Genomic DNA, 26569 nt, shown 5'->3' with positions numbered 1-26569 from the left:
GCTTCTCAGAATCTCCCTGTCACCTTACAGGGAGGATCAGCTTTGGGGGTTATTTCCCAAGGATGGCGTGTCTGCTTCCAGCCAGTTCTGACCACAGGCAGCAAATGAATGCAGTGAGGCTCAGAATCCAAGGAAAACCTTTATTTTCCATCAGGTCTCCCCTTTTACTTGCCCAGGTAACTCCCCTGTCCTGAAATTTGGATTGAGCCCAGATAAAGGTACCGGTGCCAACTCTTTGCTCCAGCTTCTTCTGGCCCCACTGGCCACCAAGAGCCAGGGGCAGGAGGTAGAACTGGTACCAGAGACCTGTCTCCTTGCCCTTTCATATCAGCCCTGGCTCCCCCAGGGTCTAGCCTGCTGGTCCTGTTTCCCACAGCCTGTCCCTCCAGTGGTTCTCTCCTATGCTATCTACCCTGTAGAAGACAGTTTCTCAAGTGGCCTTGATCTCCATGGTCCATTCCTCTGGTTTTTCCATCCTTCAGGGCCAGGCTCATTGGAAGCTCTACCTCTGGAGCTTTTCTTACTGGGGGTCTGGCCCTGGGTGGTTTGGTCTTCCAGAGATCCAGGGTACCATGTTCTGCCAAAGTCCTACCCCAGATGATACGGTCCTCTGAGAGGCCCAGCTCTCGTGGCCTAGCTCTTTGGCAATTAGGCTCTTTGTGGTCTGACCTTCTGGGAGACTTATCTTCAATATTTGGGTCCACACGGAGTGTGGGCAGCTGTGTTCTGGCCTTTCCAGAACAGTGGCCCTTAGGTTTGAGGCCTGTGGGTGTCTGGTCCTCCGGTTTTGTCAGCTGTAGGCAGGTCCCTCCAAAGGTCTGTTCCCCAGGATGTGGCTCTTTGGTGAGCCTGTTCTCTACGGCCTGCTTATCTGATGGTGTGGGTAGCTGTGGTCCAGCCCTCCTGCGGTTTGGGTCCCTGTACTTGGCCCCAGCAGTGGTTTCATCTGTAGTGGCCAGTCTTTCTGGGGATTTGTGAGGTTGTGATCTGAGCCTCCAGCAAGAGTCATCTGCATGGTCTTGCTCTCCAGTTGTCCTGTCTCTGTAGTACTGGTCTTCCAGTGGGGGGCCTGGTTGTGACCCAGCTCTCTCACAGGTCTGTCCCCCGTGGTCTAACCTTGCCTCTGGGGATCCCAGTGTTTGTTTGAGAATTAGGTACTGTTGGGAGGAGAGCAAACACTGTACCAGGCAGGCCTGCAAGGGTGTGGCAGGAGGCTTCTCCCTCACTGCCACCCTTGTCTCTAAATGTGCACAAAGGGCTCCAAGTTAGTGCCTACCTCCTTACGGCTATTGATGGCCTGCTGTATCCACAGCAGCTCCATGGCCAAGTGGCTGCGCTGGTACTGGAGCTCCTGGAGCTCTGTTGGACTGTGGGGCAGTCCTGGACCTGCAGCTTCTGTGAAGGAGGAAGGAATGGGAGAAAGCCTTAAGGTGTAAATACTGGGCAGTGACCTAGCATTAGACCCTAGCACTCTCCTCCTGCCCACCCACGAGTTGCCCTCACCTAGGCGAAAGGAAGGAGGATGGGGTGCAACTTATCTAGAAAAAGCCTTTCACGCCCTAGCCGGTTTGGCTCAGTGGACAGAGTGTCGGCCTGCAGACTGAAGGGTCCTGGGTTCGATTCCGGTCAAGGGCACATGCCCAGGTTGTGGACTCAGTCCCCAGTGGGGGCGTGCAGGAGGCAGCCGATCAGTGATTCTCTCTCATCATTGATGTTCCTATCTCTCTCTCCCTCTCCCTTCCTCTCTGAAATCAATAAAAAATATAGTTTAAAAAAAGCCTTTCACTTTTTAGGTGGGAAAGTTGAGGCCCACAGAGGGTCAGGGGCTTGCCCTGATCTAGGCAGAGTGGTACCTGGGTTCTCCATCCTTGGCATAGCTTCAGTCTCCTCTTCGCTGGGTTTCCTGGTTTTCCTGCTTTGCTGATCCCGAAGCCAGGAGCTGTCATCTCTGCGGTGAAGACTTTCTGAGTTTGCTGAGCTCTCTCCGGACTTCTTCAGCATCATCTCTCTCTCAGGCTCCTTACATGGGAAGCAACTCCATAGTTCCTGCTCTGACTTTGGTACCCTCTCTCCAGCTTTCCAGTTCCGATGGGATTTTGCCTTCTGAGAAATCAGAGAGGTATGAGTGCCCCAGGGCTAACCCTCTAAGTATCTGGGTGCCATTAGGCTTACAAGTTGGGGGGAGATTCAGGATTGGGGTGTGGGGAAGTAAGTCTGCTGCTGCCTTTTCCATTGAGAAAAGCTTGTCAGCAGGAAGGGTGGAGTCTACCATTCCTTTGAATCCCCTACCCAGGTCCCTTCTCCTTCTGGGGTGTGCACTACCTGTGGGAGGAACCTGGGCCTGGGAATCCAGCCTTCAGTCCACTGCAGGGTGCCCAGATCACCCTCGATCTCTCGTACAATAGCCTCATACTCTGCTCGGAGACTCTGGAACTGGCGTCGGACCAGGAAACCCCGGACGCAGGCCTGGTGGGGAGAGAAAGCCTCATCACTGCTAAAGTGGAGGCATCTTCTGGGACTCTCCTGGGGAGGTCACCCCGTGGCCACGGGCAAAGGAGAGGTGACGCTGTGCGCTGGGGCTCCGGGCGGGATCCCCGTCTTAAGGTCCTTCCCACCGTCTCCATGGTCCCCCAAGAGCGTGTGCTGGGAGCGCGTGGGGGCCCCTGGGTCCCAGCCTTCCTCAGGACGGATCTCCGAGGTCCCATGGGGGTCATCATGTACACCCGACCGCCCGGTACCTGCAGCACCACCACCTTCCGAACCAACTGCTCCCACTCCATCTGGGTGTCAACTGCCCGGCGCGGCTGCCGGCGCCTGCCTCGTGCGTCACTAGTCCGCGCCCAGAGCTGGCGAGCGAGGCCCCGCCCCGCCGTCTCCAGGACAACCTTCCCCTCCGGCCTGGGCGGGACGAGTCCGAGCCTCCGCGCCCTGCGGGGCCGCACTGGGATTCCGGCCTCCAGGAGCCGGACCTCCCGAACCGGAAGTGGGTTGCGCGGGGCGGGGGGTGTATCTGCCCGCGCCGGGGCCTCCACCCGGGAAAGACGCGATGCGGGAGGGAGGACACGGAGCCTCTTTCTTTCATTCCGGTTTAATTCCATGTCATGCCCCCCTCCCCATAGCACCTGGGGGGCCACAGAACACGCAGTTGAGTCTGTAAAAAGTCACAGTTTGAAGGGATGAGAGGGGGCAGTCCGGGCGTAGGTCCGACACCTACACCGCTGCCTGCTCCTCAGGCTCCGCATTCTCGGCCAGGTGCAGCTTCTGTCTGTGTCAGTCAAGGATTGCATACTGCAGACCCGGTCTTTCCAGCCCCATCTTCCATCCTGCACAGGCTGGCTCTCCAACTGCGAAAGGGGCTGTGCAAGGGACTCTGCGGTGGTCTGAGGTTGCAGTCCTTTTTTAAAAATATACTTTTATTGATTTCAGAGAGGAAAGGAGAGGGAGAGAGAGATAGAAACATCAATGATGAGAATCATTGATCCATCCCTCCTGTATGGCCCCCCATTGGGGATAGAGCCTGCAACCTGGGCATGTGCCCCTGACCAGAATCAAACCTGGGACCCTTCAGTCCACAGGCCTTAGCTTTACCCACTGAGCCAGACCAGCCAGGGCTGAGGTTGCAGTCTTCATCGGCCCTTCTTGCTAGGTGGCTTATCCCATTCTCTTTTGATCCAGTAGATCCTACAGGTGTCTGCACCCGCACTATTTCTGACCAGGACTAGGTAGGGAGATCATCTAAATCACTGAAAATAACTGAGTGCTGAAAGATTAGGAAGACATTAGACAAGCCTTGCCATGGATTGGTGTCAGCTAAAGTGCTTGCAAAGATTTTGGATAAGTAGGTAAAACATACTCCCTGCAACCACCTTTTTCCTAAAATTTGGGAAATTCTTCCTGCACTCCTTTTCCTGGGTGGGGGCAGTCTGTGGCTAACTCTGACTTCCTAGGACATCAGAGTGTGGAGATGGTGTTATAGTAAACACTCCTGGAGCGGGGGAGGGAAGAGGAAAGTGATATCATCTCTGGGAGGCCCATACACATACACAGGTCCGGGAAAGGATACATGGAATTACTAAGATCTTCCAGCTGTGGAGAGAAAGAGACATTCCTGTCAGAAGAGGCACCAGGCCAACCCCCAGATGTTCTGAGTGCCATTTTCTCGTGGGCTTGAGAGACTCAGAGCTCTTAGCTTTATGCACCCCCAGCTTTTCACTCAAGGGTCAATAATGGCCTTAAGAGCAGTACCTCCCCGACTCCCTTATGCCCCCAGGAATCAAAGCACCCAGCCCTGACCCACATTGCTAAGCAGCTGGTCCAGGTTGCGGTCGGCCGTGGTCTTCTTCTGCTCTTCAGGCAGCCCCTCAGTGACCCCGTCCTCTTCTTCCTCCTCTTCCTCCTCCTCCCCACACACGTCCAGGCTGAAGTGCAGCCGGGCCAGCTTCTCCTGCATCTCCCGCACGTGCTCCAACTGCTCGAAGGAGCATTCCTTCCCTGGACAGCACCTGTCTGAGCCCTGGGAGCAACTTTGGGACCTTGGCCCCAGCCACTCACCAGAGACCAGGCCCTCTAGCCCCGCCCCCCACCCCCTCCCACCCACCCACACACATCACAGATATCCTCTAAACCCAACTCCCATGACTCACCGAAGGCCTGTAGCCGGCCTGAGTGGAAATCATTGAGCAGGTTCAACAGTCCTCCCTCCATCTCATAAACATCGGTCACCTCGGTCAGGAACGAGTGCTGCAGGGGGGTGCCTGCAGAGCCACCCCCACCTCCGGCCAGCACCGGGCGGCATTTCTCCTTGCCTACCCTGGGTGGAGTGGACATGACCAAGGTCACAGGGCAGAGGCAGCCAGGCACCCCCAGGTCTTTTGTGCCATCTGTCTGTTCACTAATTCATCTTCCTATCCACTCATCAACATAAATGGATGTTTGTTCTTCTGGCCCTGCACTGGGTACCAGGACTGATAAAGGGAAGGGAGGGTGAGGAGGGATAAGGGTAAGAAGTCAAAATAAGTTTTGTGTTTTTTTTTCTAACAATGATAAAGTAAGAGCCATGCCTGGGAGGAGGCTCCTGGGTTCCTGCCTGTGACCCTGAGTGAATCACTTGTCCTCACCGGTTCTCGGTGAATTTGGGGACAGTTACTCCCTTATTGCCATGAGAGCTATCTTACCTCTCCCCATAATATCTTTCTGACACTCTTCTATTTAAAAACTATAAAATTTTTTATTTATTGATTGATTTTGAGAGAGAGAGAAAAACAAAAACACATTGATTCTGTTGTTCTACTTATTTATGCATTCATTGGTTGATTCTTGTATGTCCCCTGACCAGGATCGAACTGCAACCTTGGTGTATCAGGAAGATGCTCTAACCAACTGAGCTACCCAGCCAGGGCCTTTAAAAACTGTTTTGAATTTTCCATTGCCCTTAGAATGACACCTAACGACCTTCTCAGCCTGGTCCCCATCTGCAATCCCATTCTCCAATTGCATTTTTTCTTATTCCTTCCCCAGTCCAGAGCTTCAGCTATACCCACTGTGGCTGTCCCTAAACATGCCCCTAAGGCAGGGGATGTCAAAGCCATAGGGAAACATAGCATTTGGAGAAAGAACACACAGGGATACATTATAGGGTAGGATGCAGATTCCCAATCGTTAAAAAATATTAAGCCCTGGATGGACCTTGAGAATGTTATGCTATGTGAAATAAGTCAATCAGAGAAAGCTAAGAACCATATATTTCACTCATATGTGGGATATAAGACTGAAACTCACAGACACAGACAACAGTATGGTGGTTACAGAGAGAAGGATGGGTTAGTAAAGGGGAAAGGAGCCAAATATATGGTGTCGGAAGGTGATATGACTTTGGTGGGCACACAATTTAATATACAGATCATGTGTCAGAGAAATGTACACTTGAAACCTATATGATCTTATTAAACAATGCCACCCCAATAAATTTAATTTAAAAATTAGGCAAATAATTCTAATTGTATACCTGAGTAGCTCCTCACCATTTTCTACCTATGACACTCCAGGGCCACCAAACCACCTGTGGTTCCTGGAACTTTCCAGGCAGTATTTTTCTTCTTTCTTATCCCAAGCAAGCCCCTTAGAACATTCTCCCTGTCCAGTGTACCCCCCAGCCTTGACTCTCACTTCCTGGCAGGCAGTGCTGCTCACTCCCTGCCCTGAGGTGGTTCAGTCATCACACTGTGTGACCCACCCAGCCTTTTCCCCACACACTTGAGGATAGACACTGGGCCTGAGCATTGGGTTCTCAGGGGCAATCCCAGGGAAAGCATCAATTATTACTCAGTACCTAAAGGCTAAGGCCCCTTTACCTTCCTGACCACAGTGCTCAGCTTAGAGTTAGGGTCCCTCCCTTCTCGCCCTTTCCTTCTATACCCACCTCTTGAACTTGGACCTCTGTTTGGGGGACGGCAGATGAGGGAGGCCCAGGGCCAAGGAGCCACTGTGGCTGGTGGGCACAGGGACCCTGCGGAGTGTTCCTGGGGCTGCAGCCGGCTGGGTCAGGCAGGGTTTGGGACTCCTTTTCTTCTTCTTGTCCTCCATTGATGCTGGCTGGGCCTCAGGCCCTGGGTGGGAGGCAGCCCCACTGAGATCTGAGAAGCAAAGTCATCCCTTCACCTGCCAAGCCCCGAGAGCTGCAAAGGAAGGCTCTGGGACTTTCCAACTATCCCTTCACATCCGCCAGGGCCTCTGTCCCCTCATCTGTCCAGTATGGGCAGGGCCCAATGCCAGCACCTACTGTTGGGGTCATGGGTCTGTATTTGAAGGACCTTTTGAGCCCACTCAGGTCCCCACCTGTCCTCCAGCCCTGCCTGAAAGGGCTGCATCAGGTAGGATTCTCCAGGGGCTGCTGGAGTTCCCTGCCCCGTAGTTGGGGGGGCAGAGCTGGCAGAGGAAATGTGGAGGAGGGAGAGGCAGTGGAGGTGAGCTGGCAGGAGCTCCAGAGGATTAGGGGTGTCTTAGCCAGGCCATGTTCTGTATGTCAACTGCTTAGGCAGAAGCTGGGAGCATCTGCATGGGAGGTGACCCAGGTGTGGGTGTGCCACACACTAACCACCAGAGGATGGATGACAGCGGGAGAAACGGTGGCGTGCAGGGCAGGGCTCAGTGTGGGGTTTTCCCCCATTTAGATGCTTGCACCCCCTCCTCCATCTACTCCCAAACTCAAACACCAGGCAACTCTCAGAAGTTCCCTGGGACATGCTTCTAGCTGCTTCACCCTCCCCACTCAGAAAGTCCTTGCTTGGCTTCAGCTGGGGTGGGTGGTGAGCAGCAGCTGGCTGCCTTGGCCTCAACAATGGCTGGCCTGTGGCTGGCTGCTGGGCCTCCAGTCCAGCTCCGCCCGCAAGCCCAGGTCTGTTGAGGTCCTCCCCAGGGAGGTCTGGGGGCCCTTTCTGGGGGTGTTCCCCGAGCTGCTCCTTCCAGGCTGCCACCACCAAGCCTGATCTGCACTCTGATCTGCACTCTCGGATGGTGGTGGTGCTGGGGCATTTAAATCGGCACATGGCTGGTTGGCATTAGGGGGTGTGGCAGAGGGGAGACCTGCGGCAGCTTGACCCAATTAGGGACTTGATAGAAGAATTGGAGTCGGAGCCTCTGCTCCCCAGGAACCGCTGGGGACAGCCTGGGATCTATTTTCCACTCAACCCCCAAAACCTGTGCCGAGTGGATCGCTCAGCTCAGGAGCCAGGATCTCAAAGGGAGTGTCATTCTGCCCCACCCCACTCCCCGGGGCAACAGACCTGGAGGTTTGGGGTCTGGAGTGATGCTTCCGTGTGTGTTCCTCCGCCCTCGGCACTCTCCTACCGGGAACAGGGAACTGGAGGGGTGGAAGCTGAGCTGGCAGGAGGTAATTTGCATTTAAAGAGAAAGTGACCTTTATCGCTGGTGGTGGGGTAAGATGGGAGAGCGTCTCCACATTTATTATGCTGTTCCTCTCAAGACATTACCTCCTCACCTGAACAAGGTGACTACGATGTTGTGTGATGGCAATCTAAAAATCCTTTCACTTTCCCATCTGTTTTGGAGAGAAACTATAGTCTCACAAAATGGTGGTGGCTTTGTCAGAAAGAAGAATGCAGAGAGGGAAGAGAGGGAGTGTGAATGGACATATATAAAAGCATGGACACAGCAGCAACAGAAGAAACTGGGAGAAGACAATGATCCATCACGTGAGTCCAGGACCCCTTTAAGCACTTTATGGTCATTTAATCCTCTTAACAGCCCTGGCGGAAGATCCCGTCATCGTCTCCTTTTACTAACAGTCAACAATAGTCTTTTGAGGGCAGTGGCACTCCTCCCACAACACCAGACACTGCTCCCTGGGAAAGCGCTGGGGGCTGTACTCAGTCACTGATGAAGTGACAGGACAAGCCCACCCCCAGGCCCAGGAGACCTGGGAGGGGGCATCAGGTGAACGGAAACCTGCGCGTTTGCAGGCCTGGAGGCTGACACACTTCCCCACCCCCTGCTGCCCCAGGAGATCAATGGGGCAGCTATTTAAAGACCTGGCAGAGGCTCCCAGCTCAGGTCCTCAGGGAAGCATCTGATGCAACAGGAGACAGGCTGCCCTACAGGCTCAAATAACTGCCCTGGGCAGTGCACACAGATGCTCCCACCCACCGTCCTCTCCCGAGGGGCAGGGGCAGCGTCCCTGGGCCTGGCCTCCGGCTGAGTTAGGGAGGGATGAAGCGCTGTTTCAGCAGGCTCCCCAGCAAGGCTCTTTCCCAGGTGCTTTCAAATGCCCAGACTGCTCCTGAAGGGGGGACATTAGTGAGTCAGGACTTGTTCAATAAGCAGGGATCTGAGACAGGGGCCTGCATAGGCAGACAGGACAGCTGGAAGGCCCTCTCCTCCCTTACAGAACTGCAGGAGTGGCACCAGGGCTCCTGTGGGAAAGTGGCAGAGGGCCCGGGAGCACCTCTAGGGTGGTTATTCTTAGAGCTGCTTTGCTCAGAGCTCCCAGTTGAGGCGGTCTCCCCTGACCCCCTCCAAAGGATCTTTGGAACCAACGTGGCCAGCACAGAAAAATATCAACCCATTAGAACCCTGACTGGAAGGGGCAGAGGCTCTGTGGGGACTGTTACAGCCAGCGTGGACACATCTACTTGTGGAGACGTGGAGGGAAGGGCACTTGGTTTGTCATTGGTTGGCCATTCATATATGGTCCTTTGTGATGAACTGCCCAGGCCCCAGAGAGAACAGGGTGCTGGGTGAGACATCCAGGATGTGTCCCATATAGGAGCTTGGGGTGGGTGAGTGGGAGTGTATAAGAAACCAGTTCATTCTTTTTTTTTTTTTAATCTCACCGGAGGATTTTTACTGAGAGAAAAAAGGGAAACATTAATCAGTTGCCTTCTGTATGCACCCTGACCCCGACCAGGGACTGAACCCACAATCTTTGGTGCAGGGGGATGATGCTGCAACCAATGAAGCCACCCAGTCAGGGTGAAACCAGTTCATTCTTTTTTCTTTTTCTTTCTTTCTTTTTTAAACCAGTTCATTCTTAAGAACTATATGCAGACTGTGGTCAAAGAACACACGAAATCAAAGGAAAGGGACCTGGAGGTCCCTGGTGGGCTGGTGCCAAGAGATGTTGCCCATGGCAGACAGCCCAGATAGTAGTGATGCCACTTGTCTAATTTGGACCACACCATGTGCCTCGCTTTCTGTTGCCCTTGATTTTGCATTCTTCATGGACCCTCCCTATCTCCTACCTAAAGACCTTCAGTGGGTCTCCCTGGATATAGCCCAAATCTGGCACACAGGCTCTTGGTGACTTATTTGGCCCTTGCGTCATCTCTCCCACCCCCTTCCCCCTCCCCCGGACACCTGCATTGAACCACCATTACTAAACAAGGGGTGGGGAACGTCCAGCCTGCAGGCTGTATAAGGCCCATGAAATAAGCTGGCATGGCCCTGCCAAGGCAATCATAGGCAGGACTCAAAATTCAATAAATCTAAGAGCTTTTTTCATAGCAACACAAATGTATATTAAGTGAATTATATTAAGCAAATGTTATAAATATGCAAATGACCCTTAGCAAAAAAAGGTTCCCCACCTCTTTACTAAATGGTTATCGAACTTCTACCTGCTCCTTGGGCCATAGGCCCTTCCAGGTCTCCACCCCTATTCTCTTGCTGAAGGGGACAGGGCCTTCCTCCTCTTTGCTCTCATCGGACAACCACCCCTTCCACATCCAAACATCCCTTTTCTCCTCACCAGCCTGTGAGCCCTCCGAGGGCAGGGCCAATTTTTGACTTTGTGAAAATCATCTCTGGTGCTCCCATACATATGTGTGTCATGTCAGCTTTGCCAAGGGCTCCACTGGGGCAGCTCCAGTGAGTCTGTGTGTCCTGAGCTGGAAGGGAGGGAGGGCACTGGAAGATGCAGGGTGTCAGGGCACAGCCAGACTTGGCAGCAGATCCAGACAAATCACTGATGGCTGGATGGATTCAGAAGCCCAAATGACCACAAAGGTCAGGAGAGAAGCAATAAGGCAACAGACTCTTTATTTAATAGGGTTTAAAATACATCAAAATCAAGTCCCTGGCTGTTGTGAATACCAAAATGAGACCAAAAAAAAAAAGCTGTCAGCACAGCTTCAAACAAATCTGGGAGGCCAAGTTGGGCCATAAGGGAAGCAGTTAAGAGACAGATGGCAGCACCCCTCCCCCAGGAGGTGGGTACCTGGCTGTCCCTGGGGTGACCTTCTGTGCTGTGCAAGGTGGGAGGGCTGGGGCAGCTGGAGAATCAGCTCAGCAGGCCTTGGCCCTCCCCTAGACACCAGGGCAACCACAGTTGGGGTAGAGGAGGGAAAATAACCATCTTTACAGACATAACATTCTCTTACAGAAAAAAGTGCCTGAGCTCAGCCCATGGTCCAAAAACCTCATGGAAAACAAACAAGAAAGTGCTGTTGACACCTCTTAGAATCTGGTGTACATGAAGCTCTCAGCTGGACAAGGTCTGAACACAACTACTGTCAGCAGAGCCAAGGGCTCTGGGCTGTGAGCCTCGCCTGCTGTGGTCCCCTGGAGGAAAAGCTAGCAATCCAAGAAACCAACACAGCTCTTGGTCCTAGAACTGAGGTCATGTGCATGGGACCTGCCCTAGTGAGGAAGGCACTGGCCTTCAGAGAGGCCACATCCCCTGCATCTGGCCCAGGCTCCTGGCTGGCAGCACCCAGGTACCTGGGCTGACTTTGGAAAGCGGAGCAAGCAGAACAGCTGTAGTGATTACGATTTGGTCAATGGAGTTAGAGGAATGGGATCCCTACCTATAGCCTGGCCAGGATGCCCAGAGCTGAGAGCAAAGGTTCTACCCTGCCCAGGGCCTATTATTTCTGACCTGGGAAGCCCAGCTGGGGCCACCTTGCTCACTGTAGCTCCACTTGGTTTCAGAGAGCTGTTGTGCTGAGTTCCCACCCCATCACATTGGGCTCCCTCCCCGCTAACCCCATGGGCCTTAAGAGGTAGGTGAAGTGAGGCAGGCAATCATGTGGGCTATTGCAGGTCTACCTGATCTTTAGAGGTGGGCAAAAGCTTCTGCCTCCTCCCAATGCTTCCACAGCCCAGCAAACCCTGTATGGGGCAGTTCTTGAGTACCTCAACCCAGCATGAGTGAGGGAGCCTTACTGGAACAGGAAGAGGCATGTTCAGGGACCATTCTAGACACACCCATTTCAGAGGGGAAGACACTTCTCCACAGGAGAGCAGTATCTCAGCCAGGGATGGTAAACAGGTCTCAGCACTGGCTGCTGAGGGAACCTCAAGAAATGAAATACCAAGAATGAGCAGGAAATACTCTGAACAGAGACTAGTGGTACCTACTATGGAGCAGAGAAATGGTGTACCTTTCACTTGCCATCTCTGGTCAAAGCCAGAACAAGGAGTACTTAATACTCTTCATGAACCTATTTTATAAGGATTTAAGGGCTGAAAGAATGGGCTAGTTGTGCAAGATGAAAGAACCTATATGATAATGAATTAGCTTTAAGAAAATACAGCAAGCATCAGCTCAACCATTTTATCCACCTTGGTCTGTGGCTCCCTCAGCTACACTGAAGCCCAGGCCCAGCTGGAGATGGGACATAGTCCCCAAGCCCAGCAGAGCTCTGCTTCCTGATTCAAGACTCATCTGTTGTTCCAGAAAATTGCTCTGTATTAAGATGGCCTAATACCTTAGGCAAGTTTGCAACCAGCAGAACTTTAAGTATAGAGGAACATGTAAGGGGAGGGGATTATGGGAATATCTGCAGCCATTTTGTGGATTTCTGGGGGTTAAATTCTCATTCTTATCCATCAATTGTCAAACAAGAGCTGGGGCCCCCACACAGGAAGAAGTAGGATATCGAGGACACTCAGCTCTTACTCCTTGGACAATGGAACCAGAGCAAATCTCAAGGACTGCACAGTGGGGATGGGGGCAGGAAGCAGAAACAGACTCATATAGCCACCGGGAACAGCTGCTCCTGGGGCCTAGCAACTGCTACATGGAGGCAGTGGTGATGGCATTGGTGGTGGCCTTCCAGGATTGAAACCCATAGGATTCAAAGCCCTTTCCTTTCTCTCACAATTTGATCTCATCAAACAGGAACCTAAGCACCAACATGACAAAAGTGCTGGGTGGGATGGTGAGGGGGGTGAGGCACTGGAAGCCAGGAACCAGGCACCACTGCTAGAGTATTCCTCCTCCCTCCTCAGAAGACCCTCAATACAAACACTGTCACGTGCAACAAAAACAAAAAACCTTCCGAAAGAGTCCTTTGGGCAATCTCATCAATCATTTGTGCAGGCTAGAGAGGCACCTGTGAATGATAAGGCTACTGAGAAGCATCACTGGCCTGGTCCTGGCACTACCACAGGGCGGGGGAAGCAGTGCTGAAAGGGCTCCCTACCAGCACACCATCCTACACAGAGCATTCTCCAGGTTCCTTGTCTGAGGCAGGAAAGTGGTTTGATCACCAGCTCTGAGTGCCCTGCCAAGGCTCTGTCTGGGGACCCCTTTCCTGGTTAAGAAAAGCAAAGAAGCGTCCAGAGGAGCTAGGAGAGCCAGAGCTGCCAAAGCCCTGCCAACAAGAGAAACACAGTCAGGCCTGGGTGTGTCACTTGTCATGATCCCTGAAGGGCAGGGAGGGAAGGGGTCTAAGCCTCATGTCAGGCAGAGAAATGTTCAAGTCACTGTCCTGCCAGGTCACTGAAGGCGGCTACAGATGACGACTCCGCTTCGACTCTTCAGCTCACAGAAGAGCCACTGCCTTCATCTGTACACACCCGCTCTGCATCCAGTGCAAGCCTATTTTACACTCACAGATATAAATGTATGAGGCCTTGCACATGTCATATGTACGTGAAGCTGACCCACGAAATTCAAACTGCAGTGTCATACGCCAGCCAGGTCAGAGCACCCTGGGCCTCGGCACTGGACTACTTAGCAGTGGGAGCCTTGCATGGGCCAGGCCTGGCTGGGCTGCTTGCTCCCTTCCCAGCATGCCCCTAGTGCCAGGCTCCCTAGGCGGTGGTGGAGGTGGGCTCCTGGGGCCCTGTTTGGCCTGACGCTTCTGTGCTTGGTGCTCCAGGGCAGCAGGGAGCTTCTGTGGCTCCGGTAGAGCTAGGTGCTTGGACCCCGGACCCCTCGCCACCCTGCTCTTTGGAGGCAGTGGCAGCCTCTGGCCTTTGCTCAGGGCCGCTGTCAGTGAGGGGGCTCTGGCCACCAGCACTCAGGTCCTGTACCCTCTTGTTCAGATCGTTGCGCTCTGTCTGCAGCGCCCGGCACAGCTTCTCCAGCCGCTGGATTTTCACCTGCAGGCCCTCAAGCTCTTTGTCCCGGAGGGTTTTCTAGGGAGAGAAAGGGGGCCTTTCAGTGTCATGCCATCGATCCTCCACCTGCCACTGCCACTTGGTAGAAAACATTCACACTTTAACAACACTGGGAGCAGACTGGAGCCCAAAGCTGGCCCCGTTCAAGTAACAGCCCTGGTTTATGCCAAGACCTGGCTGTCAGTTGAGGGCAATGTGGTGTAGGGGAGGGGCGTGTCTTAGAGACAATGTATTTCTCCATATATCTACCAGGAGACCTTGGCAAAGTACTTGTTTTTGTAGCCGATCTCCTGATCTGTTAAACTCGTCTACTAACATCAACCTCACAGATCTCAAGGGAAGGTTCAATGAACTGGCATAGCACAGACATTCAGCAAGTCTGGCTGCAGTAGCTACTCTAGCATAGAGTTACTTTCCTCTCCTACATCTTAAGTCACAAAATCAAATGATCGGGGCCACTCCACATACAAACTATCATTGGCACCATTTGTTTTTCTTGTTCCTTATTCTTTTCTTCCATTTGTTCCCTTTGCTTCCACTGCAGGCCTATGGCTGGGCTTACCACCTCCCCTGGGGAGAGCTGGCAGTGCCTTGGACTTGGACAGACGTGCCCAGCTCCACCTCATGCCAGCTGCATCACTCACTGCTAGAACTACAGAAAACGGCCTGGTACTCAGTAACTGCACACCCCAGCCCTGGCTGCAGAGCGCACTCAGCCCACCTCTTCAGCCATCTCCAGCAGGGCCTTGTTGCTGCTCTCCCACCGGGACCGGTACATGGTGGTTTCTTTCTCCAGCTTCTTGATCTTCTTAGTCATCTGGGTTATATGACAGGCAGAGGAGATGGTCAGGGCACAAGCTGTCTGCATCTGTGTCCCCAGGGTGGGGCAACGGTCCCATGGCAGCAGGCAAGGCAGTACAGGACACAGCCAGTGCTTCCGGTGCCACCTTAGGACCTCTCAAGTTAAATGCCCACTGCCAATAACAGGAAACGGCAAGGCAGTCCCTTCTCCAGGACAACCCGGAAGGTGAGGGAGGAGAGGGTGTGATTCCTTCTTACAGTCCCTCCCCTGGTCTCAATCACACTGTTACTGTAAACAGCTCTCAGTGAGGCACCACATTCTGAATGAAGCAGCTTGTGCCCCTGCAGCCATACCCAGCCTGGGCCAGTGTTACCTTTTCCATCTCCTGTTTGAATGTGGTGAACACCTCACTGCTTTTGGAAAGAGTGTTCTGGAACTCCTCGAACTTCTCCGTGTATAGGGCAAGCTGGGCGAGAAAGAAGCCCACAGTTAAGACCGAACTTCCCTAGAGGGACTTCTGGTCCACACACTCAGACCCATGCTTGGCCCTCTGACCCAACAGTTCCGAGATCCCATTTTTCTTCATGTAAGCCTAGAAAGTAGGATTTGGGGTGACATGTTTTTTTGTTTTGTTTTATGTTTGTCTTCAAATGTTTCTTCCAGAATGACATATAATTTATAGAATTAAAACCAACCATCTGTCCCCACCCCCTCAAAAGCAGCACAACTTCCGACTAGGAATGAAGTCCTTCAAGCTCACCTAGCCACCTGGTCACCACCACAGAGGTGCTGGGCGGGTCCAGAAAGAACAGACTCAGCAAGGCCACATAGCAGTCAAGGTAGCCCTAGAATGAGGGTCCCACTGCCCTGCCCCCAGGACAGGTCCCAATGAGGAGACCTTGGAGGCACAGGGTCAAGATACACACTGTCTCACCTGCTGCTTCAGGTGGGTCTCCTGCTGCTTCATCAGCTCACACATCCTCTGGGACTCCACTGCCTCTTTGAGGAGCTATTTCCAAGATAGGACATCAGACCTCGTTAGAAGCCCCAAGGGGCTGTGTGTGTTTTTTGCCAAACACACCAGAACCCACTGAAGTGTCCTGCTCTCTGACTGGTATCTGAGGAAGCAGTGCCCTGCTCTGGCCAGGCACCAACCTTTCCCACACAAACGTGACTATGAGCTAAGCCAGAACCCAACCCACCTCTTCCAAGACCCCCCAACCCCAGAGCCTGAGACTCACAAAATCCTTCTCCCGCTGGTGCCTCTCCTCTGCCTCCTTCAGCATCTCCTGGGCCTGCTGGAGCTTGGCGTCCACCAGCTGCTGCTGCAGGTCCTTGTGTTTGAAGACTTTGTCGATATGCTGCAGGAAAGCATGGTGGGAGGGGTCCACCTGTTAGGACCTGCCTTTCCCTTTCTCAGAGAGGCCGGCCTAATGGCTACAGACTCCAGGGCTCCCTGCCCAGCCTCCCATCTCAATCTGACATGCTGGACTCCCATGTGTACCATAGGACATGGGCCCCACGTCTCTGGAAAGCCTACGGTCCAACCTCACCTTATTTCTCGCCCACTGAGTCAGTCCTGGGTGAGCACAGGGGTTATGGATGAAATCAGCTCCCAGGAAGTCAATTAATAAATACTCTAATCTCCAGCCCCAAGAGAGATCCACGGGGCTGACAACGCTCACTTTTATAGCCTGACTCCCTTGTAAGTGGGAAGAAAGGGCAAAAACGACACCTCTGCCAACACAACAGCTTAGCTCTATTGGCAGAGCTCTGCTCAATCTATAGGTGAAGATTTGCTATCGCAAGGAATAGCTGTCCTAACTGCAGGAGGAGCCCTGGGAACCGGGACGGGTGAGAGAAGGTGATGAACTCAAGTGCTACAAAGGTAAAAAAGGGATGTAGGGGAATTGTATGTGTTTTTTGAATGAGGAAGGGAAGGTGGCTTGCGGATGTGTCCAGTTTGGGACATGAATTTCAGTCTCCTGTGATCTGAAGTCCAGAGGCTCAGAGGGGGCAGGATGGCAGTGCCTGATTCTGACTGGGGGTGGGGTATAAATGAGGAGCATAGGGCCTGGGGCCCACAGCTCTACCTCTGCAGGCAGTACCAAATCTATTTTGCCTTGGTGGGAAACAGGTGGGGGGTGGGGGGTGGGGTGCAGGAGGGGGAAGTCCTCAGGTTTTGAAGTAGGTGCCTCACTCTGGTACTCAATAAGCCTCCATGTCTTTCAGTGCTGTAGGACAGGAACCAAACCAACTCCTCTCAAACCACATGCATACAAGCAGCCTGTTCCCAGAGGAGGCCCCTCTAGGCCCTGCACACAATGATTGCCACACTGGACTGTGAGCCCATGTGGGCAGGGTCTTGCCTATCCCACCTATCACCTATCACCACACCTCCAGGGCCTAGGAAGGGGTCTGGTCTGGGGCTGTAAGGTAGCTGGCAGTCTCTCTTTCACAAAGAAACAGAGGCCCAGAAAAGCCAAGCATGTGAAGACCCAAAGAGAGGGACCCTGGTGACAGGGGCAGAAGAGCAGCAAGGAATCAGAGGACGTAGCCTTTAGAGTAGATCACTGACCCCAGGTCTAGCTCCTCCCCTGGGATTTCAAATTCTAAAAAATTCTGAAAACTGAAATTGTCAGAAGTTGGCAGACAAACATGACCTGTACGTTTTTATGGCTAATTATAATGTAGGTGAGTATACTCAAAGTTAAATTGCGTAAATACTTTATTTTATTTTTTAAAATATATTTTATTGATTTTTTACAGAGAGGAAGGAAGAGAGAGAGTTACAAAGATCGATGAGAGAAAAACATTGATCAGCTGCCTCCTGCACACCTCCCACTGGGGATGTGCCCGCAACCAAGGTACAGGCCCCTGACTGAAATCGAACCTGGGACCTTTCAGTCCGCAGGCCAACGCTCTATCCACTGAGCCAAACGGGTCAGGGCATAAACTGCGTAAATATTAACGTGTCTGATTTGGGGGCGCGTGCAAGAGGCAGCCAATCAATGATTCTCTCTCATCATTGATGTTTCTATCCCTCTCTCCCTCTCCCTTCCTTTCTGAAACCAATCAATCAATGGATACTGAAAACTCTTAAAAAAAATAACACCTCACCTCCTCTCGCAGCTCATACTGCTCAATCAGCTTCTTGAGCCTCTCAGCCAGCTCCATGTTCTCCTGGCGCAGCTTGGAATTGCGCTCATTGTGCTGCTCCATCTGTAGCTGAATGTCATTCAGCGTCACCTGGAAGTGCGAGGTCACCTCCTTGCGTTTCTCCTCCTCTTCCCGGGCCCGCTGCACGCCTTCTTCCTGGGCAGAGAAGTCAGACCCAGTTCCATCATCGATTGCTCCCCAGCCAGCCCCGCAAGGCTCCTCCCCACCGCCACCCAACTAGCCCGGGATGGTCTCTATCAATAGTCCTCCCTGCTCTCAAAGTGATGAATAGCCAGGCTCCAAGATGTCAAGCAATGGGGGCTCCTAATGGACCCTTCTGTATCTCAGGTGGCAACAAGTGAGACAGCCTCTCCCTAGAAAAATGCAGGCATACTTGGTAAGAGCCGTTCTAAAAAACTCTGGATCTCCTGAAGCCTATGCTTCCAGACTTATAAAGTAGTCTTTTTTTTTTTTAGTGAATTTTTAGAGAGGAAGGGAAACAGGGAGCGAAGTGGGAGAGAAATATCGATTTGTTGTTCCACTTACTTAATGCATTTATTGGTTGCGTCTTGTATGTGCCCTGACCAGAGATCAAACCCACACCTTGAGGTATTGGGACAGGCTCTAAATAACTGAGTTGCCGAAACCGGTTTGGCTCAGTGGATAGAGCGTCGGCCTGCGGACTGAAAGGTCCCAAGTTCGAGTCCGGTCAAGGGCATGTACCTGGGTTGCAGGCACATCCCCAGTAGGAGATGTGCAGGAGGCAGCTGATCGATGTTTCTCTCTCATCTATGTTTCTAACTCTCTATCCCTCTCCCTTCCTCTCTGTAAAAAAAAAAAAAAAATCAATGAAATATATTTAAAAAAAAAAAATAACTGAGTTACCTGGCCAGGGCCTTAATAGTCTTGTTTTAATGTGCTTTCATCTTTGACAGCCACCACCCGCCCCCCCCCCCCCCACACACACACCAGCAAGTAGTCATGATTCAGAAATACCAGGTTTGGCAAAGTTGTTCAGAATTAGGCACTCAGACACAGTTAGTGGGAAGGCAATCTGGACATATCACTTCTGAGATTTATCTTAGATAAATTCTGTGTTATTAGACAGGGACATAGGTAACAAGAATTTTCACTAACTCTCTATATACCAGAGAACCGGTCATGAAATTCATGCATGGGTAGGGTCCCCAGGCCTGGCTGGCGACCAGTGCTGATCTGCAGGGCGACTGGCGGGGCAATTGGGAGCCCCCTCCCCCCTTGGCTGGCCTATGGGCAGCTCCTGCATTGAGCACCTGCCCCCTGGTGGTCAGTGCAATCATAGCAACTGGGCGTTCCGCTGTTCAGTCAATTTGCATATTAGGCTTTTGTTATATAGGATAACAGCAAAAAATTGGAAGCTACCCAAAAATACCTTAATGAGGACAGGAATAAAATGCAATATACCCATATAATGACGTTGCTGAGAAGAATGAGATAGCTCTATGTATAACGACAGGGAGGAAAGATAAAGCGTTGTGTAAAGTGAGAAAATGGAATAGGATATGGAAAAATACATGTATAATATTTTTACTTAAAAAACTGTATGTAAGATTTTCTATGTAGACAGGAAAGTTAAAAGGTTGTACTTAAACTTACATATTAGTAGGTTTACTTCCCAGCGGTTTCTGCTGGCCACTGGGGTTGAGGACAGTGGGTGACTATTACCTTTGACTTGTTAAACTTTTATCATCTTACATCAAACACATTACATTTGTAATGTTTTAAAAGACAAACTAAAAACGAGCAAAGCAAGTTGCAAAATACCATATATTTAGTGATCCAAATTGTATGACCTGGAGGTCATAGCAGTGACCAGGCTTTAACCAGTGACCCCACCCTAGGAAAGGCAGAACAAGGAGAAAGGACCCACATTCCTGACTGACCAACACTGGGACAAGAGCTGCTGGTCAGCACTGGACCCCAGCTTACCTGGGGACTATGGTGGAGTTGAGAACTCCTGAAGGCAAGCACTCTGGTTCTTTGATTCTTAGCCTTTACCTTCCCTACTAGTACATTTCAAATGGTTAGAAGTAGTTCTTGCTAATCAGGGCATTACTGGGGAAATCTACTTCTGTACTGAAAACCTGTGCTAGTTTTTAAGGGAAAAGCTGCCAAAGATAAGTGGAAGTTAAGGTAACCAATTGTCCGTCTTAGGGGGCCCAGCCAGCCTACCTTGAGGGAACGGTTGTGGCGCTGCAACTCGCGGCACAGGCTCTCGAGCTTGCTGCGGGCCAGGATGGCCTTGCTGTGCTCACCGCGCAGGTGGTCCTTCTCTTGCACCAGCTGGCTCTGCTTCTTCTGCAGGAGCTTCATCTGCTTCTGGGAGTTCCGATGTTCCTCCAGCTGGGACAGGAGGGCAGGTAAGTACCCTGGGAGGCTCTTCCCATGGGGATCCAGGGTCCCTGGGCTGACCTAACCCGGGCCCTCTCCCCCAACTCCAGCCATAAGAGCTCAGGTCGGACACTGTGCAGGCACTCCATGTGCTCCTCACAATAACCCTTAGGGCCCCCATACCTCAAGGATACAGAAATGGACACTCAGGTAGGACAGAAGTACACAGCCAGCAGATCCCAGTTTCTCTCCCAGCTCTCAGACCATTACATTCCCCCAATTCAGGGGACACTTATGCCCTCAGATGAGATCACCTGCTACTCCTCTTTGTCTTACACTTAACAACACATCCAGATTCAGAGTAGTCACATTTCAATCGGCAACTCTGTCACCACTCAGAACTGCACCCACCTCCAAGATCTCATCCCAAGCCAGGACCACCACGTATCTTCCAAGCTCATCGTCTCCAATCCATATCTGAGGTCTCAGGTCTACTACCCTATTGGACCTTCAAGCCTTTGAACCAACCACTCTTTCACTTTCCTTTAAATGATCTCTTTCTCACTCAGCTTAAATTCCTTATGTCCTCAACTCTTTTGCTCTCTTTTCCCAGAAAAATTCCACTTTATTTCCAGGAACTAAGGAGCTAAAGGAACAAGTTAAATGCCACCACAAAGCTAGAACAGGACAACTGATCTGCAATAAGTCAATGTTATGGGAAAAAAAGCAGGGCAGTAAGATGAAACTGCTTTAGAGTAAAGGAGGAAAAAAGTTGTAACAACACAACGCAATAAATGTTCCTCCTTTGGATCCTGATTTGATCAAAGTGACATTTTTAAACAATTGGGGCAATCTGACTACAGACTGGGTATTAAGAGAAAATCAAATGATTAATATTGTTGCACTGGAATGTACAATTTCTCTTCTTACTGTACTGTCAGACCGAAAGGTGGCTGGGACTAGACTCCCCCCCCCCCCCCCCCCCCCCGCCCAGTCAGATACAGAAAAGGCTGAGAGAGGTTGAACAGAAATTAAGCCACCCACCTGCCCTTGTACCCTCAACCCCATACTGGGTGGCCTGCTGATGTTCCGAGGCAGAGAGGGTGCAAGGAGAAGGGGGAGAACTGACCAGTTCAGCATACTTCTTGCACAGAGCTGCCAGCTTCTCCTCTGGGGTACTCAGTGTGTTCAATGTCTGCATCAGTAACGTGATCTCCTTTCCTGCAAAGTACAGGGAACAAAGGCATGTACCCCTTTCTCTGGGAGTCCCCTCCAGGCCTGGGCCCACCTACCATACTTTACATTTCTGTTTGTTGAACTGGCTGCCTTTCCTGCTACTGTGTGTGCTTCATGAGATCTGCAACCAACTCAAATTCTGCCTCCCAGTGCAGCTCAGTGCTGTCCCTAGCGGCCCTCGCTGAGGACATGCTCAACAAATACTTATTAAATGAATGACTGGCCCTAACCGGTTTGGCTCAGTGGATAGAGCATCGGCCAGCAGACTGAAGGGTCTGGGGTTCAATTCCAGTCAAGGGCATGTACCTGGGTTGCAGGCTCCTCCCTGGCCCGGGCCCTGGTCAGGGCTTGTGCAGGAGGCAACCAATCGATGTGTTTCTCTCATATCAATGTTTCTCTATGTCCTTCCCTCTCTCTTCTACTCTCTTTAAAAATCAATAGAAAAATATCCTCGGGTGAGGATTAACAACAACAAAAATGAATGACCGAATCTCTGTGGAATCTCCTTGGTGAGCACCAGGAATGGGAGAAAAAAACAACTACCTGCTCTACCAACAGGTTTAAGAAAGGTGTTCCTGCCCGGCCAGCATGGCTCCATGGCTGAGCATCAACCTATGAACCAGAATGTCATGGTTCGATCACATACCCGGGTTGCGGGCTTGATCCCCAGTAGGGGGCATGCAGGAGGCAGCCCATCCATGATTCTCTCTCATCATTGATGTTTCTATTTCTCTCCCTCTCCCTTCCTCTCTGAAATCAATAAAGATATTAAATATGTGTGTGGCCCTGGCTGGTTTGGCTCAGTGGATAGAGCATTGGCCTGTGGACTGAAGGGTCCTGGGTTCGATTCCAGTCAAGGGCACATGCCTGGGTTGTGGGCTTGATTCCCGGTGGGGGGCATGCAGGAGGCAGCCAATCAATGATTCTTTCTCATCATTGATATTTCTATCTCTCTCCCTCTCCCTTCCTCTCTGAAATCAATAAAAATATATTTTTAAAAAGCCCTAACCGGTTTGGCTCAGTGGATAGAGCGTCGGCTTGCGGACTGAAAGGTCCCAGGTTCGATTCTGGTCAAGGGCATGTACCTTGGTTGTGGGCACATCCCCAGTAGGAGGTGTGCAGGTGGCAGCTAATCAATGTTTCTCTCTCATCGATGTTTCTAACTATCCCTGTCCCTTCCTCTCTGTAAAAAAAAATCAATAAAATATATTTTAAAAAATGTGTGTGTGTGTGTGTATCTGATCTATGAATTCAGTACTACTGTTTCAATGCAAGGAACTCCTCTCTGAAACAGAAAGGATGCAAAAAGGAACAGGTCTCCTTGAGAATTATGAAAGTCTTTCAGCTGCCTCCTGCACACTCCCCCCACAGGGGATGTGCCCACAACCAAGGTACAATGCCCTCGACTGGAATCGAACCTGGGACCCTTGAGTCTGCAGGCCGACGCTCTATCCACTGAGCCAAACTGGTCAGGGCAAGAATTATGAAACTCTTATCAACAGAAGTAGCCAAACAGGGAACTTTAAAATGAATATACCTTCCAATATTTGATGCTAAGATTGAAAACAAAAAAAAAACTTTCTTTAAATTAGGGTGACAGTTAGGGGGTAGGTGAGCAGGGAATAAAATATGGGTATAATACCACCCAACTCTGAGTCTTTAAGACACAATAGCCCTCTACTTCCACCCTCACCCAAATTACTTTCCTGCAATGCCTGTGCCTGAGTCAGAGTCTTCCCTGTCTCCCTGGAGGGCCACTGTACATAGCACAGCACTAGACTTCTGCAATGGCAACCCTGGGAGGCTCCAAGAAAGACTGCAAATCACTGGCACAACGTGCCAAAGCCAACCCACAGATAGGTTTTTGGCTCCTAGCATACCAATCGCCAACTGTTAAAAATCTAGAGATTGCACATAACTCTGGCTGGGTTTTTTTTTTTTTAAAGGAAAACTAGACTTAGCCTGTAGTTTTACATGCTATCAACTTGCTGGGACCCGGGTGGCAGTAACCCTTGGATGAAGTGGGCACTTTCTTGGCTAGCTTGGCTTATTTGAGTCTTCAACCCTGGTCTAGTCCAATTCTCTTACTGTAGAGAAGTGACAGCTAAAGACCAAAAAGGAGAAAGGCCTTGCCTAAGGTCACACAGATTAGAAATGGTGCTGACTGGCACAGGAGTCCCCCCAGGTCTCCTGCTCCCCATTTTCTCAGAGAGCAGGTTGGACTTCGCTTCTCACTTGCTCCCAAGGCCAGAAGTCCCTGTGCAGTGAACAACCTGCACACCGCTATGCTTTGGCCCCATAGCCTGGCTGTGATTAAGCTGGTGTGGGCCACTGCACTGGGAAGTAGGGTTTACTCCAAATCCTAGCAGAGCAGGCCAGCCCAAAGAAGGTCAGGTCCAAACACTCTCCCCTCACCAGCCTCACAAGTAGTTGCCCTCTGCTCACCCAGACCCTTGGCTTTCTTCTTCTCTTGTGGCCTTCGGTGGTCTCGGTCTCCCATCTCATCACTTGCCCGGATCTCGTCTGTGCCTGGCTCCCCCTTGGAGGTCTTCTCACCATTGACTACTGGGATCTCTGGCTCAGGCTCCCCATTCCTCGAGGCATAGGTCCGGGACTTCTCTGCATGGTCAGGTTCAGCAGGCTCACCCTGGGCCCCATCCTCACCTGGGCCCCCCTGATTGCTGTCCACACAGTATGTACTCAGGATGTCTTCCAACTGGCGGCTCAGCTCCTCCGAGACATCGCGGAGGGCCCCAGGCCGAGAGCCTTTGGCTTGTGCTCCTACAGGAGGAGGAAGGGCAGAATGTGAAATGAGAAGGTGATACCACTGGTTGGGATTTATTCAGGCCCAAACTTACTGGTTTGGATTAAATGTGGCCTAACTTCTTTAAGCCTCAGTTTATTTACCTCTAAGATGACAGGAGTATTTCTTTTCTGAGTATAAAAGAAATCAGGTAAAGCCTTCCGCACACAGGGATGGCATGTAGCAGGAGCTCAATGTCTAATCCACCCCCTCTCCTCCTAGTGAGCATCATTTCTTGATTGTAAAGAAGTTCCAGAAATGCCTCCACTATAAAGAGCAGTTACCCACTGGCACAGGAGGCGTTTCAAGGAATATTTTACTCCTTGCTGGACTTGCAAGCTGGTGTCTCGTTTGTCTGCTCCCGATCTCATCCCGTCAGAGCCTTCTCCCAAGAGCTCTTTCTGCTCCTGTGCTTAGCGCCCAAGGCTCTACCAACTCCCCGGGCCGGACCGGACGGGACGCGGTGGGGAGCGCACAGACCCGCACTGCCCCCGCCCATTCTAACTTCCTTCTTTCTGGGTCCACAGGGGCCTCTACCTCCAGAAGCTAGACCGGAAGCTCCTCCCCCTGCCCGCGGGGAAAGCAGAGCTGCCACACACCCTCCGTCTTCCCGGGAGTCTGGCGGGCGGAACCTTCGGCTTGTGCCGCGGAGGCCGCCCGGCTGGGCAGCCCCTGGGCTCCGGCTGGTCCGGCTTCCACTTGCCCCGGGTTGCTTTTTGGGTTGGAAGTGTGGCCTGAGTGCTTGCCAGCCCCGTTCTTTTTGTCTTGGTTCTTCATTGTGGGTTGCAGTGCGAGGCGAGGAGCCGATCCTATAGAAACAAGCACACTCGCTATTTCCCAAGACTTCGGAATTCTTCTCAGCCTGGATCGGAATTCCCGATACCGGATGCACCAAGCTTCTAAACACAAGCTGGCCGGCCTGCCCCGGCGGTAACCCTCGGTTCCCTCCGTCTCCGGCGGGTCAGGGGAGCCTGGTGTGCACAGGCGGGTTGTCGGGGCGCTGCTCCGGGCGCAGGGGAAGAAAGGCCTCCTTTTCCCTGAGGCCTCTTCCCGACACAACGCGGCCCCTCAGGCTCCGCCGAGCGCGGGATAGGTTCCTGGCCGGTGACTGACGTGGCGGGACGCTAGATTCCTGGCCTCTCCCCCGCTTCCCGGGCCCCACATGGGCCTCCCTCCCACCCCCCGCGCGCACAGCCACCCACGCCCCGCGAGCCGCCCGCTCTCCAGCCACCCGCGCACGCGCAGAGGCCTCAGCCCTGCCCTCCGGCCCGAGCCCTCGCGCGGAATCTGCGTGACTCTCCCCACTGACCGAAAGCGCTCAGGTCTACGGACCCTCTGATCGCCTCCTCCCTCCAGCCGCCACGGGACGGACCCCACAGCCGACGTCCTCACGGCTTCGCCCGCGGTGGCCGCGCACCGGAAACCCGGGTAACCGCTGCCGGCAGAGCCGCCTGCTCCCCGCAGCCAATCAGTAGCCGGCTCTCGCGCGGGGCTTGCTGGGAACGATGAAGAGACGCGGCCTCTGAGGCGGGCAAGCTGGGAAGGCGGGGGAGGGAAAAGACTACCCGTCCCTCCATGCACCGGGGATGACCCTCCACTCCCAGGATGCAATAGGAAGGGTTTTAGCTCTGGGTGCCAGAAGCTCAGGAGGTCCGAGAGGAGCCGGTCATTCTGCACAAAGACCCACGTCGAGTTTGTTTCTCTCGCTCAGAAGCTGTGATTCAGCCCCAAAAGCCTTGCGCCTGAATCTTCTTTCTTGCACGCTCCCACCAACACTTCCCCCATGCTGTGAACATGTATGACCGTCTGGGAGACTTGTATTGCAATCCCAACTCCATCATGAATTTGCTACCTGACTGGGCATTCTTTTCTCTCCTCAGGACTCAATTTCCATACTCAGGTGGAAGCTTTCAGTAACAATAGTTCTCTGAGTGCTTACGATGTGCGCGCGCGCGTGTGTGTGTGTGTGTGTGTGTGTGTGTATATATATATATATACTAGAGGCCCGGTGCACAAAAATTTGTGCACTGGGGCGGGGGTCCCCCAGCCCGGCCTGTGCCCTCACGCAGTCTGGGACCCCTCGGGAGATAACGACCTGCTGGCTTAGGCCTGCTCCCAGGTGGCAGAGGGCAGGCCCAATCCCTAGGTGCAGCCCCTGGTCAGGCTCAGAGCAGGGCCGATTGGGGAGTTGGGGCGCCGCCCCGTCATGCACAGAGCAGGGCGGATAGGGAGGTTGTGATGCCACCCTCAGTCACGCTCAGGGTAGGGCCAATTGGGGGGTTGGGGCACCGCCCCCTGTCACACTCAAGGCAGGGTCGATCCGGAGGTTGTGGCACCAC

The 26569-nt window shown here is 52.4% G+C and overlaps 3 protein-coding genes across 4 annotated transcripts; all 3 read right to left on the bottom strand.

The window, feature by feature from the left end:
* Positions 1-45: 45 nt before the first annotated feature.
* On the bottom strand, positions 46-2806 carry IQCC (IQ motif containing C). Its single transcript, XM_070404624.1, is given in 6 exon segments — positions 46-539; positions 542-1157; positions 1277-1395; positions 1854-2103; positions 2323-2466; positions 2739-2806. Coding segments are annotated over 6 exon segments (1302 nt in total). The 5' UTR covers positions 2781-2806; the 3' UTR covers positions 46-408.
* A 266-nt stretch (positions 2807-3072) lies between these two features.
* CCDC28B (coiled-coil domain containing 28B) lies at positions 3073-7858 on the bottom strand. The gene is made up of 6 exons (XM_070404623.1): positions 7782-7858; positions 6419-6632; positions 4644-4810; positions 4298-4491; positions 4064-4086; positions 3073-3265 (listed from the first exon to the last, which is right to left on the bottom strand). Exons 2-6 carry the CDS (start codon positions 6580-6582, stop codon positions 3211-3213), a joined length of 603 nt encoding a protein of 200 aa, XP_070260724.1. The 5' UTR covers positions 6583-6632; positions 7782-7858; the 3' UTR covers positions 3073-3210.
* A 2675-nt stretch (positions 7859-10533) lies between these two features.
* Positions 10534-25688, bottom strand: TXLNA (taxilin alpha). 2 transcript variants are annotated; one of them, XM_070404621.1, is made up of 11 exons: positions 25540-25688; positions 24830-25039; positions 23873-24208; positions 21321-21412; positions 20033-20203; positions 17783-17977; positions 15904-16023; positions 15597-15671; positions 15036-15128; positions 14582-14677; positions 10534-13878 (listed from the first exon to the last, which is right to left on the bottom strand). In XM_070404621.1, exons 2-11 carry the CDS (start codon positions 25005-25007, stop codon positions 13552-13554), a joined length of 1683 nt encoding a protein of 560 aa, XP_070260722.1. In that variant the 5' UTR covers positions 25008-25039; positions 25540-25688; the 3' UTR covers positions 10534-13551. The 2 variants fall into 2 exon arrangements, with proteins under 2 accessions (XP_070260722.1, XP_070260723.1); XM_070404622.1 differs by having other exon boundaries at positions 25563-25688.
* Positions 25689-26569: the final 881 nt, after the last annotated feature.

The sequence above is a fragment of the Myotis yumanensis genome, unplaced genomic scaffold (genome assembly GCF_028538775.1).
Source record: "Myotis yumanensis isolate MYYU_CA2020_CCGP unplaced genomic scaffold, mMyoYum1.0.hap1 SCAF_2, whole genome shotgun sequence".
NCBI lineage: Eukaryota > Metazoa > Chordata > Mammalia > Chiroptera > Vespertilionidae > Myotis > Myotis yumanensis.
The sequence above is the reverse complement of the archived record's forward strand: the minus strand, read 5'-3'. Positions and strand labels throughout refer to the sequence as shown.